General features: G+C 49.8%; 2 protein-coding genes across 2 annotated transcripts in view; one reads left to right on the top strand and one right to left on the bottom strand.

Moving 5' to 3' along the window:
* The window catches only part of LOC108090900, a 38,608-nt gene extending 23,527 nt beyond the window's left edge, over positions 1–15,081 (bottom strand). Inside the window, 2 exon segments of the mRNA XM_043208119.1 lie at positions 1,293–1,517; positions 14,616–15,081. The gene's annotated coding sequence lies outside the window, so the exon portion shown is untranslated.
* On the top strand, positions 1,514–6,032 carry LOC108090901 (sodium-dependent nutrient amino acid transporter 1). Its single transcript, XM_017189813.2, is given in 8 exon segments — positions 1,514–1,678; positions 3,491–3,978; positions 4,290–4,521; positions 4,593–4,702; positions 4,705–4,966; positions 5,029–5,399; positions 5,402–5,671; positions 5,728–6,032. Coding segments are annotated over 7 exon segments (1,980 nt in total). The 5' UTR covers positions 1,514–1,678; positions 3,491–3,497; the 3' UTR covers positions 5,982–6,032.
* Positions 15,082–18,228: the final 3,147 nt, after the last annotated feature.

Here is an 18,228-nt window from a genome sequence, read left to right as displayed (position 1 = left end):
AACACAACCAACCAACACACAACAAACACTTACTCACAGACTCGTTAGCTTTTATTAATCGAATTAACTGCATATTCAGCAGGCCGAATCATTGTTGGCATCGCAACAATTGCCAATTGCCAATGGGCAATGTGTAAACCACAGAAACACATGCAGAGCGGATAATCGGGGCGAATTTTTTCCATAAACAGACAGATTAAACCCGTCAACGTCACCGCATGCGAGCATTAAAAATTAATTACACTTTCAATGGGCGAAGATTTAATTTTGCGGCCTCCTCCAAACTCCAAACTCCGAACGGCTGTCCCGGGGCACTTAATTGAAAAGTAAAAATAAATGTCATTACAGCAATTCATTTGGGAGGGAATGCGATTTAGAGCCTTTTGCCATCGTTCAGATTTTAATTGAATTGTTGCCGCTGCGATCAATACGCCCACGCACCGAAGCTGCTCGCATGGAAATGCTGTAAATTTGTTGCGGTCAATTTGCGTGTTAATGCCAGTAAAAGCCGAAAAATGTTTGCCACTACTACCATTTCTATATTTCCCCCCAGCAATCCCCCTTCCTCTCAAAAGTGAGCCGCAGTCGGTAAACGAACCGCAGCAGCCAAGTGTCGAAAATTTGCATCCAATTAAAATGTTTGCCCTAACACATCAGCCAGCACGAGGCTTACTTTCATGACCAAAATGCAGTGTGGCTCCAGTGGAGATGCCACCGACCGAAAACTGCAATTAGGTTGTAATCCGGGTCGCCATCATAAACTTATATGGGTTTCTTATCAAGTTCGGGGCTCCCAGAGGGGTTTTCTTTTCCAGGAACATTCTTTCTCTACTTCGACAAGTCATTCCGCCGACGGACTGTTTATTAGTTCTGTGTACGATTCTGATAAAACCCGTATTTCTAATTTTGGTTCAAGATAAGATCGACTATAATCGATGCGCAACTGCTTCAGTAAGCCAAAATAACTTGTATCGGAGTCATGTAAAGTAGTAAGGTGAAATGAGCAACGAAATAGCAGTTGAGGTAGTTTCAATATTTGTTCGAGATAAATTAAGAGTAGTTTTTCAAGTTACGAAATAATTTGTTTGCCGTGGGCGAAATGTAATGAAAGATAATTTAATTTGTGAGGGAAAACAAATTATAAAACCGACGTTATAGCGACTTCTTAACAACAGAGCTTATGTCACTGACCCTCCGAAGCACGTCCACTCGGCTTTCCAACAAGAAGTGATTCGTATATAAGTGCGCCGCGCAGGCGGAGTTAATAACTCAATTTCCATATTTTCACTTACCTTGGCTTATGTCAAGTCTAATGGCCAGCTCCCAAACACTCTCGACTCGCCGTCTTGTGTTTTCGCAGTTTGTTTTCGTTTCGAGCCGTATCTTTCTTTGTTTTTATTCCGGCAAATAGCGCCAGACACGCTGGGCAAAAAGAGCTGCTCAGTGAGCTTTCGGCGTTCGCGGTGAGAGGTTCGCTTCGTTTCTCGGCGGAATTCAATTGTTTGCGAGCGGAGTGCCTGCGGAATAGACAGAAAATCGAATTTGAATGACTGAAAAACAAAGTTGTGCCCGCGACAGTGATTCTCAGAAGGAAAATCAGCCGAAAATGCCAAGGCTTCCCGAAAACCGGAGAACGCATTCCTGAAAAAAGATAAATCCGGACGAAAGTGGAGCGAAAGTAATTTCATAAGTTTGCCAACCCGCTTTTTTCTTTTGTGTGTTCAAGAAGCGAAACATGCCATTAAATATGTCTCGTGTGCAAACTACAAACAACAAGATATGATGGGGTACCATAAGTCTGTCCCAAAACTCTTTCAATGAGACAAGTTAGAGCGCCGGGCAACAACGAGAGTTGTGAGTGATGTTCCCAGTTCAGCCGAGTGCTTCGGTTGCGAAACACCTCTCGTTCACAATATCTTTATTGACGCGCCGTAAAGATTCTCGCATTGCAATTCGTCTGCAAACTATATGATTCCGCCAGCCAGATAAGTGGGAAAGTGAGTCAAGAAGACACTTTTGCGAGCGGGCCATAACCCGATTGCTTTTCAAAATTATATTAGTCGGACTCAACATACTGTGCGATAAATCAAAGCCGAAGCGCAACAGTCAACGCGTTTGCACAAAGCGCTGTCAGCGGCAGGAAAGCACCTCGGGCGCAATTAAATAATTGACTCTTGCCAATATAAAATAATAAAAACTCATTTAGAACGTGTGGCGCTGCAGGCTTTATCGCCCCACCAACCGCAACCTCCCCCGAAAAACAAAAATCAAAAAACCAGAAACGGGGGAACGTGCCATCGAGTTTTGTGGCGCGTACTTCACGCTTTGTTTTGTTTTGGTTCGGTTTTGGTTTTGGTTGGGATCGATTCGTTTTGTTTTGTTTTGCTTCGTTTGGGCCAAGTTGGCGGGTAACTGCGGCTTGCACGTTCCCCTGACATTTTGGAGCCATGCCATGCCAGCCAGGCAGCAGTTGCATTGTGTGCCATAACTTTCCATTATTGCCGCAAGAACAATCGAAAGAGCAGCTGCGCATGCGCAACACTCAAAACAGTCTGGCGCGATCTAGTGGCATCTAGAGTCACCCAAGAAGTAAACAAACCTAGGAAGGTGGCTCCAAAGTCGCAGACTGAATACCCTACCCACCTGTTTTGTATGCTAATCCAAAGTTGAGTGGCTGGAAAATTACAGCTGAAGCAGCCAAGAGTTAGTCTACAAAAACATTCCACCTTCTCAGCTGAGTCACAGAATGTCCACATCAATCCGCTGTGAAAGCTGTCTGTAACAGCTCGTTAACCTGTTCCGAGTGCTGTTGCGATAACAAGGCCAATGCCAACTGGTTTCTAATCAGGAAGAGGCCGGTGCAACTGGACTGTGCGCTAATCACTTCCACTTTCAGTATTACACAGCTATAAACAGCTTAGAATCCTTTTGGGGAGTGTCATTCATATCTGCCTTATTTGAAAAGCCCAATCAATTTGAGAGTTATTTATGGGAGGGGAGAAGGGATGGGGCAATAAATCAATCCGAAACCCGAGATATCAGGAAAGCTGGCTGTCCCGCATCGGAGCCAGGCGAGAAAGCCGAGATGTTGTTATGAATGGGGCGCAAATGGCAAACACTCGGAGACCTTTCCCTGAAAAGGCCAGCAAACTGGTTTCGGTCGCTTGGCAGCCAAATTGCCAGCATTTGTTCGCCTGCCTGCCTGCTGCACTTACCTCTTACCAGTTTGGTGCAGTTTTGGCTGCCTCAAGGCGGCAGCGCCACCTCTCCATTGTTATGCAACTCTTGATCGTCTAAGTCAGTGGGTCAGTGACTTGTCTCCGCCTTTGTCTTTGTCGTTGTCTTTGTTTTTGGTCCCACTCCACTGGCCAGCGATCGTGATTGGCCTGCTCCAGTGGCCAGTGGCCATAATTGGGCCTCACAACTTGACCACCGGCGGAGGTAACCTTAGTTGAAGGCTGCTGTAATCACATTTCTGATTGATTTGCAGCTGCAACATGGAGGCCGCCACCACGAACAACAACAACCACAGCAGCGACAACAACAATGGGTACATGAATCAGGCGTTTGTGGGCTCGCTGAACACCTCGACCATCTCGATCCCCGGCGCCTACAAGCCGAACGAGTCCGCGAATGGCAAGCAGGCGATCCCGGAGGGATCCTCGCCAGGATCGACGGGAGCTGCACCCGGGGACAGCCAGGGCGCCGGGGTGGAGGCGGGGCAGCCGGGGAAGAAGCGGGCCAGCTGGAACAACGACCTCGAGTTCCTCATGTCCTGCATCGCGCTGAGCGTGGGTCTCGGCAACGTCTGGCGGTTCCCCTTCACCGCGCTGGAGAACGGCGGCGGCGCCTTCGTGATCCCCTACCTGATCGTCCTGGTTCTGGTGGGCAAGCCCGTCTACTACCTGGAGATGCTGCTGGGCCAGTTCTCGAGTCGCGGCAGCGTGAAGGTCTACGACTTCGCGCCCATCTTGCGGGGTGAGTAAAAACAGCATTTCAGTGAATGAGTTTAGGTAAATTCCCTGTGAATCAACACCGCTTACAAGTGGATAAATAAGCTGATTTAGGTAATCAGGTTTTGAAGTATCTACTTCAGATTGAAGAGATGAAAATGTAACAGAGTGTGAAACTTTACTCACCAGTAACCTATGGTAGCCAGTTTTCAAGCCACCACCGTTTATCTACCCTTCCGGGCAATCGAATATTCAAGCCGTTTAAGAATTCAGGCGGCGAAGCCCGGGAAGTGTGATAAATCAGGGGATAACTCCTATCCTATCTCCCCCCAACAGGCATCGGCTACGGACAGGTGCTGGCCACGGGCATCGTGACAACCTACTACGCCACGCTGATGGCGCTCACCCTGCGCTACTTCGTGGACTCCTTCTACCCGACGCTCCCGTGGAGCTACTGCCGCCCGGAGTGGGGGCCCGACTGCCTGGACTCGGCGCCGCAGGAGGAAGGCGGGACGAGCAGCTCGAACAGCTCGGAGGTGCGCACCACCTCGGCGGAGTTCTACTTCACGTGAGTGAGGCTCCAAGCAGGAGGTACCTGAATAAGGTGGAACTAATCACCTCCCTCCCTTTCCTTCGCAGGAATATAGTGCTGCGCGAGAAGGCGAGCATCGACGACGGGATCGGTTACCCCAGCTGGAGCCTGGCGCTGGCCCTCGCCGTGGCCTGGCTGTTCATCGCCGGCATCCTGTACCGGGGGTGCGCAGCTCCGGCAAGGCCTCCTACTTCCTGGCCCTCTTCCCGTACGTGGTGATGCTCGTGCTGCTCGTGCGGGCGCTCAGCCTGCCGGGCGCCTTCGACGGGGTGCTCTACTTCCTGCGGCCGCAGTGGCACAAGCTGCTCGAGCCGGGCGTCTGGTACGCCGCCGTCACCCAGGTGTTCTTCTCGCTGGCCATCTGCTTCGGGAACATCATCATGTACGCCTCCTACAACCGCTTCGGGCACAACATCTACAGGTGAGTCAGCTGTCCACTTCTGGGATCAAGAACTACAAGCTACAGGGCTGTCCGATCCACAGGGACGCCAACATCGTGACCACGCTGGACACCTTCACCTCGCTGCTCTCCGGCGTGATCATCTTCGGCATCCTGGGCAACCTGGCGCACGAGAACAGCACCGGCGACATCGCCAGCGTGGTGAACGGCGGGCCGGGACTGGCCTTCATCTCGTACCCGGACGCCATCGCCAAGTTCAAGGTGCTACCGCAGCTCTTCTCCGTGCTCTTCTTCCTCATGCTCTTCGTGCTGGGCATCGGCAGCAACGTGGGCATGGCCTCCTGCCTGGCCACCGTGATCAAGGACCAGTTCACGCACCTGCGCAGCTGGGCCATCGTGGCGGGCATCGCGGTGGCTGGCTACCTGCTCGGGCTGCTCTACATCACCCCCGGGGGCAGTTCGTGCTCAACCTGCTCGACTTCTTCGGGGCCACCTTCGTGGCCCTGGTGCTGGCCATCCTCGAGCTGCTGGCCGTCGCCTGGGTGTACGGAGTGAGGAGGCTCTGCCGCGACGTCGAGTTCATGATCGGCGTCCGCACCTCGCTCTACTACCGCCTCTGCTGGGCGGTGGTCACCCCGCTGATGATGCTGGCCATCCTGGTCTACACGCTGGTGCTCTACAAGCCGCTCCAGTACAAGAACTACACCTACCAGCAGGGGGTGTACGGTAAGCTGAGAAATCTCCCCTCTTCCAAAACCTGGCTAACCGAATTCGCCTTTCAGTGTTCGGCTGGTGCCTCAGCGCCTTCGGAGTGGGCCAGGTGCTCCTCTGGGCCATTCCCGCCGTGCGACAGCAGCCCGCCCACCTCGGGCTCTGGGAGCGCGTCCGCAAGGCCTTCGAACCGCTCCCTGACTGGGGACCCGCCGACCCGCAGACCCTCAAGCGGTACCAGCTGTTCGTGCAGGAGGACCGCGCCAACGCGCTCTTCCGGCGGAGCAGCATCTGGGCGAGAATCTATGACAATATCTTCGGCTAGCGCTGAATTAGCAATAAAACTTCGAGTATATGGTACAACCCAACCCAGAAACAGTCGCTTTACGAGGGGCAACCCTTTCGCAATAAAAAGCGGACCCAGCCCGGGGCTTAAGGGCCGAATTAAATGGCAGCGGAGTTGCCCTCGGGGAGAACTACAATCCGAAAGAGATGGCCAAGGAATACCGTCGTAAATTAGATGACCTCCTCTTCAGGAGGGGGGAATGCGTTATTGTTGTTATTAGTTAACGTGTAGTTAGCCATTTGGCAATCATAAAGGGCGAGCTCTGGAACCCTTTCAGGCCACAATATCCGTTTTTAGGGGGAATCGATTTCGTGCCAGAGATTGTAAACTTTTTACCGAGCTCCTCGTGCCGAGAAAGTACTTTTTTGTGTCGCCCTGCCATCTCCAGTGGCTCCTGCCAACTGGCGGCACTATAAAAGACAAGACAATTGCAGCCAGCGGCACTTTTGCCGCCTTTCCCTCTCTCGGGGGTGTGTGTGGGTGTGGCACACTCGCACTGATTATGCCGCAAAGGGTGGCAGCTCTGATTTTATGATTGAAAGAAAAAGTTACCCGGAATGTGTGTGTGCTGTTTGTGTGTGTGTGTGTAGAACACTTCCGCGGAACATGGGGCGCAAAGTATTAAAGTAATTTGTGGAGGCAAACAAGGCTTCCTGCTGCGCGGATAAACTGGGTGATGTTGGAGTGTTGTCGGGTGGGGAAGTGAGGGGAGCTTCCACTCCGAAATCGAGTATTCAGAAGATAGTAAGGTAGATAGTAGTCCAAGGGAGGATCGCATCCCGGCCAGAAGGAACCGCAGAACAGCTCCGACTGCCGCCTTAATGAAGACGTCTGCTGCACGGACAGCTGGGCGTGCTAATTGCACCGATAAAACGCATTCGGCGACACAAAGGCCGCTCGCTTACGCTCCGCTTCGCCGGGCGAACACACGGCGTATGCGCAACGCCGGGCGGAAAGCCAATGCGTTTCGAGTTATTTGTCAAGCCATTGTTCCGTGTTAATGCGTTTTTAATGGCCAAACTTGAACATTCGCACATGGACGTGAATGTGCTTTGTGCTCTCCGCTCAAGTGGTCGGCGGCGAGTGTCCGCCCCGCTTAATTTCATTGTTTTCCAGCACAACTCAAACATAATGAGACACTATGGCCGCGTCAACGGGTCGTATGCGTAATGCGTAATGGAAACCCATGCAGCCGGAGTGGATGCGCTCCATCGATCGAATGCCGCAGCCACCAATATTGAATGTAAATGGAATTAATTTGTGCTTAAACGAGCCAGTGATTTCGCACAAAAAGGCCAGTGAATTGCTTTTTAAAATATTGTTCTTCCGGCGGCGGCCAATAAAAGTGTTTATTTATGATGCATGCACATGTCATCGTAAATAGGGAAAAAATCATGAATACCTAAGATGGATTACTTATTAATCGCTGCCATTAAAGTCGATTAAGGCTGTTATTAAATGGCGTTCGTGAAGAAGCGAAACGGAAAGTTTTGCCGTTGCAATCGCTTGATTTTAATTATAAATGACGGCTGGTCAGAGTCCATTAGTCTGTCTGGATCCTCTGCGCCTTAAAGGGCATGCAAAATGCATGGGCTGTTTAAAGAGCTCCAAAGCTGGGACCAAAACGGTTTCTCAAGTCTGGAAACCCCCATCAAATCCGGATGGAAAGCAAATATTTGGTTTTATTACAATTTACGCTTATTATTCCGGGGATGCGATGATTTATGGCCTCGTAATAACAGCGCAAATCATAGCCCAGCAGCGAGCAGTGCGTTGTGCGAGTGTGGGCAACCCGAAGGTGGCCAAATAAATCAGCCAACGGAAGTTGAGCGGCAGACGGCAAACAGAAAGCGACAGCCAGCTGCACGGCAACACGGCAACACGGCGTGCCTTTCACGCACATTTCCCCCAGGTAATCAACGCACTGGCCGCAGACAAAGGCCCGGGCTTTCGGCCTGGCCAAAACGGGGAAAACGGGACAGGATCCGGCGGGGGTGGCAGTTGCCACTTGTCGGATGCGGGCCAAAGTAGCTGCGATTTAATGGCCGACAGCCGAGAGACTTCTGCTTAGGCACACATTAACTTTTGGCCTTTTGTCGGCCAAGAACGCTTTGTCTGCCGACCCGCGACCTCTTCTTATCTGGCGGCAATGACACAGCTCGACTAGACACAGCTGCTGGGCTATTACCTGCCTTTGTTTATTTCCCGGCCCGAATTTTAAATTATTTAAATAAATTAGAGCCACTCCACTCCGCTCCCCCGCCGAGCGAACAGATTGCCAGTGATTTAGTTTGAATGGCACTTGGCCGGATCTGCTCGGCACTTGTGTCCTTCTTTCATTGTTGTAAAAATTTACAGCCGAACTTTATAGGCCACAAACGGCATCAGAATGTGTTGAGTTTGCCTTAACATAAAAATTCAGCTCCGAATGTTTCGTTCAGAGAGTCTCGGTTTACCTTAATCGCCAAGCAATTGCCGGGAATTTACATTTTTATTGGGCAACAATTTTGTGTTGCTTGCTAAGTCCTAAATTATTATTGAACATTGTTTTCCCACTGCATTGAGTCAACAAAATATGAATAATTTCAATTTAATTCGATAATATTCAACGATTTTACAAGTGCCTACCTGAAAGCTAATTGAAACCTAATTAAAAATCAATGTATAATAATGTGGCACTCACATTTTTTGCTCTGTCAATGCTAATATGTATTTAATTAGAAGTGAAATGGCTCGAAAGTGGAACTAATGCTAATTAAAATTCGTTGACAACTGCCCTGGACTCTCCCCCGTTCGATGAGTCTAATTAATTGAGGGCTTCACCTGTAAACAGACGGAGCAACCAAGACGCGCTGGTATTGCTATTGGAGCTACGATAAGTAAGTAGTACGGGAATGTATAAGGCCCAGAGAGACACACGATGCCACCACACAAACACATTCCAGAATAAAGTATGACAACCTTACCAAACAAGCTGTGAAGTCGACTTATTTATTTTTTGGTTTATTTTTAGGTTTATGGCAAAATAATTAGGTTTTTTTAATGGAATAGGGGGAAAGACAAAACCTTTGGAAGTACAAGAACTGCTCAGGCTGTATTTAATCCTTAGATCTTTTTTCGACTGCAAACTAAAACGGAAGCATAGATGGAGTCGCACCCTCAAAAATTTGGACTTTTAGCCAAAATATCGTATTTTTCCAAGCGTTTTTCTGTTATAACTCGGTCAAAAATAGTAATTTTCAAGGACGAAAAATTAGGATGTTGCCATATATCCGTATATATATAAATATCGTATCTTTCCAGAGGTTTTTTCGTCATAATCGAGCGACAACAAGTTGCAGCCATTCCTCCCCACTCGAGCGGCGGAAAAGCATTCCGTAGGCAGGCGGCCTTTTATCAAACGTTGCCTTGGCGAAGGACTCGCCGGGATCCGTGTACCTGCACAGTTTGTTATGTCGATGGTCGCCGATCCGAGCCTGGATGTCAACTACAGGCACGAAGCGATTCAGGACGTTTGCGATTCTGTGTTCTGTATTCAGTAGTTTCGGCTGCCGCCTGCCGCCTGCCGTCTGTGTGTTTCATATTTATGACAGTCTGTCAATGGCAGGAGCCCCGCGAAGCAAACAAATCACTCGGCAGACAATGTACATGTCGGTCGGACGGATACTTCCATGTCCTGGCTCGAGCTTTTATTGTTCGCCGGAGTGGCCGCTCTTCAGCTATCGATTGGCCATTTGACGTGGAGTGCCTCCGCCTTTATTAGCTGTTTACAGTGCCAATTAAAGCGTAAAAATTAAATACGAGCATCGCGTGCTCCGCCATTGCATACTTTGTGGGGCGAGCTGCCTGAAGGGGATTTGTTTATTGGTTTTCGGTATTCGGTTTTCGGTTTTCGGTTTTCTGCTTTTGGTTCTCGGTTTTTGCCGCTTGCCTGCCGCTTTGCGAGCTAAGTTATTTATAATTATTCCAGCCAGCCACAGCTCAAAAGCAGTGCACAGAATAGAGAGACAGGCGAATGACAAAAACCTTGACAACTTTGCAGTTTTGCCAAAGTTTTATGATAAGTTTTTCATCACAAGACGCCAGGCATGTCGTGCCAAGAAACCAAACAGACATTAGGCCACCACTCGGCGGCGGGGAGGGGGAGGGGAGTTGGAGCGGCCCATCAGAGGGCATTCCCTGGCAAAAACCGACATCACAATGGCTGGCTGTCATCCCGGATCCTGCACCATGGGTCAAAACGAACAACGAACGAACCACCAACTGGCACGCCACGGGACGCAAACTACGGCATCCCGGCTCCAGCCGCATGGGCAGGCCATTAGGTTGCCGACTCATTTGCGGAGTTTCGGGAACCCCCGGTTGAGGCATCCACCTTCGCACAATTAAAAGGAAATGCCTTGCTGCTGGGAAGCATGCGGGGTATTCCACAAATTAAGTGCAGAGATCTGTCCACATGAACATATTTGCGAAGAAGGAGCACAAACATATTTTAAACGTATTTTATTATTCACTTATTTATTGTCCCTATACCATTTATGAGTTTCTGGTGCTTAAAGTTCTCCCTGGGCTGAAATCCCTCCCTTTAATATTTGTTAACTGAGATTACTTAAGCCGTACTGATACCAAACAGGTCCTCCCAGATCGTTTGATTAAACCAATTCCTCGCGCAAATATAAACATTATTGCAGGCGAAGGAGCACACTCCGCTCCACAGAACATATTTGCTTTTAATGACCCTGCGCCCACAGTGCCCACATCGAGGAATCAGATGCGACAGCCTGAAATGCCTGTGGAGCGAGGAGCAGTGAAAAGAAATGTCGCCGGATGTCGTCAACGCAACGAGAGCGACAGCGACTGGTCGCAGGGAAATGGGAAATGGGAAATGGGAAAGCCGCAGATGGCAGCTGCCAGCTGGCAGGGAAAACAAAAAGAGCCAAAGTTTGTGACGAACATCATGGACTTGTTAAACACGTGTAGTTGGCACAACAGCCTGCAAAAATCAACAGGGAACTTTAAACTCTCGCCGTTAATTGGGAGTCGAAAAGCAAGTGCCTGCCTCCACTGAATATCCTTTGGCTAAGTTGGCTAATTTAATTCCGGGGAAATCCATTTCAAACCCGAATGACCAGCGGCACTTGGGACCCCTTTCAAGTGCCCAACTGCTTGAGTTTGGCACATGCATCAAATCTTTCCATCTAAACGGGCCAACTTCCGAGTCGAGTGGATTTATCTTTCGGCAAATAAAGTTGCCTGCAAATCTTTGCCACCGCCCGGGGAAGTTGACTCCGGAAAACGGCAGACTGACTGCCTGTCAGCTACCCGTAACTATGTCTCGCTTTTAAGTTCCTCCGGGGCCGGACGTAATTTCTAGTACATTAAACCCTGGCTGGCAGGCAGGAGGCATTAAGATTCATGCGTGCGCAAGCCGGAAATCTTTATTAGATTTAACCGCAGCTCACCATGGCGTATGCGTGATGTCCTGCTGACCTTGAGTGGGTTACCTCGCCGCCTCCCCCTCCCCCTCCACACTCATCAAAATTACAATGGCCGCTTTGGGGAGCAGGACATCATGCGGCTCCAGGTGAGTGTTTCCCTCGCTTTCGGTCGAGAGTGAATTCTCCCGTCATCACTCAATTTATCATCCGGCGAGGGGAGCGGAAAAAATGTTTCCGCTTTTCCGTTTTTTCTGCTTTTCGGTGCGCTCTCTTGGAAATGTCAATTTAAGCTCGGGTTTGCCTTAATTATGTGAGTTGTTTTTTCGCCCTCCCGCCGGAATAGCGGGCATTTATTTATTCAAGCAATGACAACAACGAGGAGATGGCTTTTGCATCGAATTACAATGACGTTTGGGGGAGTTATCTGCGAAATTGATTGATGACGCTGTCACGGCCAAATGTTCGGGTATTTCTTGTCGCACACACACTCGTACACTCGCACACTCGTCACCTGGCGAGTAGGGGGAGTGTTCGATTGAGCCGTGCCAAAAGAGTCACCTGTCAGCGGCGACACTTAATGGTTTCTGGATCAATTCCACAATAAATCCAATTTGTTGACACGGGCAAGTCAAAGCATTGCACAATGCCAAAGCCTCAACTCTTTTGCGTTTACTCTTGACTTTAATGGGAAGGCTGCCATGGAAAACCAACTGATCAATCAAACAACAAAATTACGAATATATTTGTGGTTTTTGCGAGCCTTGAATACACTCTGTTTCCGCAAAGGGCTTTTTGCACTTCCCCTCCGCCACCATGGCCGTCCATCATTTACATCCGTCAGTGCAAAAAAGCCAAAGCAAATGCCCAGCACAACAACAGCAAATGTAACAAATGGTTTTCCAAGGGCTCTGCGGCGATGATACGAAAGCATTTAAATTAAATGAAAACAATGTTTTCCGTCCGATTGCAAATCCATGGGAAAGCCCCGAAGATAAGCAAACAGCCAGAGCAAACAGCAAACAGCACACTGGGACTAAGACAAAGCAAACAGCCGGAGTGGAGTGGAGTGGAGGGCAGTGGAGTGGAGGACAGTGGAGTGGAGCCAACAAAGGGATCGTGGGCGAAACGGCCGCAGAAACAATTTATTATTTGTGATTTCCCCCCGAAAGTGCCAATATGCAGGTCGTCTCTACGAACCGAATAAATAATGGAGTCGGTAAGCAGGCGGCCCAAGATGCCGAAAGTTAGGAGCTGTGGCCGAGAGAGACCACAGAATCGACTGGAACCGGACAGCAAACAAATCCGAGTGGACTGGCCGTCAGGATGGCAAGACGTTCTACGTTCGACATTCGATCAGGTTCGGCCGAACGGGTGCTTCATCCGTCATCTCGGAGGTCAAAGGGCAGTGCCGAGTTTAAGCTGCGAAATCTGCCGCCTCTCGTGCGATTTCCCAATCACATTTGGCGCTGGCCAGCGGCCTGAGCTCCGGTTGCACCCGAATCCGTGGCCAATGCCCATCGGACCACCGACCTTTTTGCGCCCCGAAACCCGGTGAAATATGAAAAGTGCGGGGCGGAGGGTGGGGAATCATACGGCAACACCAAGGCTCAGGCCACTTGGCCTCTGGGAGTTTATGGAAGAGCTTAGCAAACAAAATTATATTCAATTTCCTTTAATGGCCACCATAAAATAGCAGTCAGCAAAAGTAAAGCCGGCCAAAGCCGCCACGGAAAAGTAGGCGTTGCGCCGCGAACTTCCGAAGGCAGAAATCAGGACTCCAGGACTCGCGCAGTTATCCTCCATCCTCGGCGCTTTTTGTTAGGTAAGCAACTTGTTTGAAGTACTTTCGGTACTTCACAATGGATTATGTTTGGATGTATGTTTATCACAAGATATGAATATTCCATTTGCCGAGCCGAGGCCGTCAGACAACAGCAGTTGCCGTCGTTGGCCGTGTGAAAAACGATTAGGCATACGCCCCGTTGTCCGCTCCATTTGCCCCGATTCGCCTCGCTTCACCGCGGCTGCGAGCTGCGAGCCACTTTCCTGTTCGCCTCCTGGCCTGTCAGCCTTGTCAACCAAATTGTTTTGGTGACTTAAAGGACAGAGCTCGAGAGAGCTACTCAAACAGCACATAGACTATCAGTTCAATGTGGAGGAACCACTTCACAATTAAAATATTTAGATAGGCTGTTTAATCTGAATCGTTTCCCTCTTCTTGCAAAGTAGTTCGTCCGTCAGAAGCAGTAATAAGTAGAGCTACTCAAATTAAAGACACCTATTTTGCAGCTCCAGTCGGCTTTATAGCACCAAGCAATTTAAAAGACTTTACGGTCCAACATCCGAGTGGCTTAAACACGTTTTATGAAGTTTTCAAATCAAACTAAAAGCAGGCTTGGTTAAAGTATTTATCCTCCTTTCGGCAGGAGGAGGGGGCCCTCGAAGGACGGACTTTTAACTATGTCGTTGCCCAAACGCCGAGCATCTAAGCTTTGTGTCGGAGACAACATAATCCAATAGATAGAGTCAACAAAGGGGAGTGTTTACTATTAGGTTTATCGCTGGCTAAACCAGACGCAGAACGGGCGAGTTTAATGCGAGCCGTTCGCATTTTTATGGTCCATTTCCAGCTGCAGGCAAGCCTGAAGTCCGGAACCGTTAATACATCAAACTCAAGCGTCGTGACAGCCAACTTGCCACGGCCTTATCTCCCTTTGCGGCTCCGAGATAGCGACACTTGTCGGATCGGGGAAGGGGAAGTGGGGATGGCAGTGCCTGGGCCTCAGCCCCAGACAATTCGATTGACATGAAATGAATTGTGAAATTAAACAGACTGCACAATGACAGCCGCAGAAAGGAGGGAGAGCTGAAAAGCTGAGGAGCTGAGGAGCTGAGGAGCTGAAATGTTGAAAAGCTGAAAAGGATTCCCGAATGGGGCCACAAATTGCTAAGTGATTCGCAGCGAAGCGGGGATGGGGGCATCGGCCTGCCAGTTGCCTGGCAATAAAGATGGCCCTTAAAAAGTCAACAGCGAGGAGCATTAAACCGAGTGAGAACGGTTCGGAGTCGTCCTTGACTTTCTGTTATTTCTGCGGGCTCGTCGGGATCAACGCCTGTTTGTTGGCACCACAAATATGACACATTACCCTGTAAGCCCGCCTCCCCCTTGACTTACCCCTCGATTCGGAGAGCCGGAACAGAGCTAACACCATTGAGCAATTAGCGGGCTTGGGCGGCCAAAGAGATTTTCCGACTGCATGGAAAACTATTCACGCGCGAGCTTTAATCAAAAAAGCATTCGAGGCGAATGGCACACAAATCGCACTGACACACACTCACTGCACCAACAAATATCAATCAACAATTGCGCCGCCGAGAGCATGCAACAATTTCCATTTCTATTTCTATTTCTATTTCTATTGCTATTGCGATTTCGATTTTCGCTTCCTTTGTGCCGGGCCACGCGGCGTATGAGCAATACGAATGGCAATCAATTTGCATCGAGTTCGGCACGCACTGCCTCAATTATTCAAAAGACCGTTACGCCAGTTCAGATTGGAGTCGAGTTTCGGATGTCGGCTATTGGATATTGGATATTGGATAGAGGATTGCCCAGAGTCGCAGCCAAGCGCCTCGTTGGACAGCCGATGTCGCACTGGAGCCTCAGCGGGGACAGCAGCTCGCTTTTGGCGGAACCCGGTGGCCCAATGGGTTCCACTCGAAACGGCGCACGCGCCTGCTGCTCCAGTGGATGTCGTTTTGAAAACATTGTAGCCGTTTTTCAATGGCCCCAAAAAGCAGCCAAAACAGCCAAAGCAGCCAGCTTTGCGGGAACAGCAGTTGCAATCGCAGATTTCAATTATGCATTCCCTCCTTTCAGGCGATCCGGGTGGGTGGTCGAGTCCTGGCGAGGACGCCTTTGTTCCCGGAACGGCAGGCGCCTTAAGCTGCGGACTCCCTTCTGGCAGAGGTGTCCGAGCAATCGTTTCGCCCGAGCCAAACGACAAAACACGTCGCCGTCCAAAGGCGGTTAGCTGAAGCGGGTTGAAGTGGAGTTGCGGCTGACTAGGAATACGTGGCAGCAGCTTAGGTGTGAGCATATTTTATGAGCTTCACCCCGAAAATTCCGGGCTGCTATTCAAGCAATCCTAGCCACATACCTGTGAAGTCCCAAGGCCTGCAAACAAAACGTAAAGGTTAAGAATGTCATAAGTCGACGACCTGCCTTTTTATTATATTTTATAATATTTGAAAAACACAATTAATTCAAACTATTTTTCCAACAGGGTGGTAAAATGTAATTAGCATTAAACGACCTTCCAAATTAGAATGCAAATTTTGTAGTTTTGGCAACCAATTTGGGTTTTAGCTATTTGCTATTGGAGGACCCTCTCGAATTCAGTTAGCGCAGGGACCTCGCTCTGCAACCTCTCAATTATTCCATCTCATTTCGCCGGGAATCTGTCCTAACATTAATCTAATACCTTTATCTGTGGGTGCAAACCTTTCCCTTTCCCTGCGGTCCAATGAGATGCATAAAATGCGTGCACAGTTGGCGACCCAAATGCAATTTCGATGGCGTCCTCCTCCGCCGGATCCCCTCCAGAACCACTTTGTGTGTATATCATTACCAGTGCAGCGGAATGGACGAGGGAATAATTGAATTTGGCCAAGACGAGTTAAAAGGCGATTGCCGGCGATTCAGCGCTCGATTTATTTGCTAACATCGTGGACCGCTGGCTGCGTGGAGAATTTACATGCTCGAGGGACTCCTTGGAGGCCATAAATCCTCGCTCGGTCAATCGTCACGCTCCGGCGGTTGGCTGGCTATCTGGGAACCGATGGAGGGATCCAGTTTCAGGGGCTGCTAATTATGAACCTCGTTAGCCGGACAGGCGACCCTGCTGGTGCCTCTCCTTTGGGCAGGAGGCGACCAGGACATAACCAGGTGACTACATCAACATCGGGCTAACAACCATAATTAATGAGCTTGGGCATAAATCACCGGCAGGCCAATCAAAGTTGTCTCAATGCCCGTTCGTCAGGGATTTGCCAGCAATTTATCGCATCATGCAGTGGGCACCCTCAGCAAACCGCCCCCTTATCTTCGAACGGAATGGAACGGATTTGGGGCTTCCCTCTGCCGGGCTGCAATTAATGCCCCAACAAACCGAACGCCCGAATTTGCTTAGCCCTTCATTTGCCGTCCGACTCAGAAAGCCAATTATTCGGCTGCGGCTCTTGGGGCCACTTGTCGCTGCACCTTGGCGTTCGAGGCACGTCCGTTGCAACACTTTTTCTGCCCCCCCCTTCCTTCCCTTCCCCTTCCCCTCCTTCTCCCATCTCTTCTTCCTCCGCTCGACGTTCGATGGACGATGGACGACTTTATTTGCGTCTTCTGCGACACGCGCCACTGGCTCAAATTGAGCACCAACCAATTGTTCCAGACCGGACTCCCCCCCTTCCCCTTCCCTCCTCCCTGCCCCTTTAGCTGGCCCTCTTTGCATGTCCGTTCAGCTGACAATTACAACACATTCGATGCCGTAACTGCTGTCGCTCGGCGTTGCTGCCTTCTTTGGGGGCATGCTTGGTTTCTGGGGCACAACCAACAGCACATCACTTGGAATACTCTTTTAAAAGATTTCAGAAACTAATGGGATTTGAACCACATTACTTTAGGTCTTATGACTAATTGCAGTACAAACTGCTCTGTGCACCCACTGAGTATCCCCAAGTCGAACCCCAAGAGCACACGATTCGGCTGCTCGGCGAGGATGTTTATTTAGCATGCAGCTGGCAAGACGCGCGTCAGCGTCCATTGAGTCCCCAAGGATCTAATGGCTGCTCGGCAATAAAGCGCTCGTTGCATGTGTGTGTGTATGCCAGTGTGTATGTGAGGCTGTCGGAGTGTGAGTGCGGCGGAAAAGGACCTCCCCGCCGGCAACAATCAGTGGCTGTCGCTTAAAACTTCTCTTCCGCGCGATTCCGCCGCTCTGCCGATAATATCCTCGCCTAATTGCCCACACACGCTCGCATTTCGCATTTAAGTTTTCAGATAAAGTAAGCGCCGTCGGCCAGTTTTCTGGATGGAGTTGTAAAACACGTTCATGAGTGCGGGCCCAAAGAGATGGTAATCGGTGAGGTAACTAATGCTAAATAAACGCGAAATACGCATCCGAAAGCATTGTTCCGCTCGAATGGCGCACTTAAAGATTTAAGGGAAGTTTTAGCAGCTTTAAAAATATACACCACAAAATCACATAGGGGAGGGGAGCAGGGATGGAGGGGTGGAGGGAGTGAGGGGTGGCCACCACATGACCGGAACCTGCTGCACGCCATTTTGCTTGGGCAAACACGAGCGCCGAGCATGTTGAACCATGATTAATACGTGTTGATAAACAGTTATTGTAATTAATCGCGCTGCGGGCGTCGCTTAAATTTAAATCAACTCCCTTGGCCAACCTAATTGGCGCGACTCGTAGTCCGAGGTCCGTGGTCCGCGTGGATTTGAATTTGGCGCCACTGCCACTTTTACTCCACTTGCAGTTGGCAGTGGCAATGCATTTATCACTCGATTTTCCAGCGGGCAGGGCTTATCTGAAATTAAAAATCGCTCCACCTGAATTTATGTCAGCACTCTGGCTCCAATACTTCGCACACATCGCCGCCGCTCCTTGGTCCTTTGAAGTCGTGTGTCCTATTGACGTTGCAATGCGCCGGGCCACTTGTTAGCCACAAACAGCAACAAACTTTTCCCATAATTAAAAGCCAACACAACTTCTGGCCTG

The sequence above is a fragment of the Drosophila ficusphila genome, unplaced genomic scaffold, assembly GCF_018152265.1.
Source record: "Drosophila ficusphila isolate 14025-0441.05 unplaced genomic scaffold, ASM1815226v1 contig_414, whole genome shotgun sequence".
Lineage (NCBI taxonomy): Eukaryota > Metazoa > Arthropoda > Insecta > Diptera > Drosophilidae > Drosophila > Drosophila ficusphila.
The sequence above is the reverse complement of the archived record's forward strand: the minus strand, read 5'-3'. Positions and strand labels throughout refer to the sequence as shown.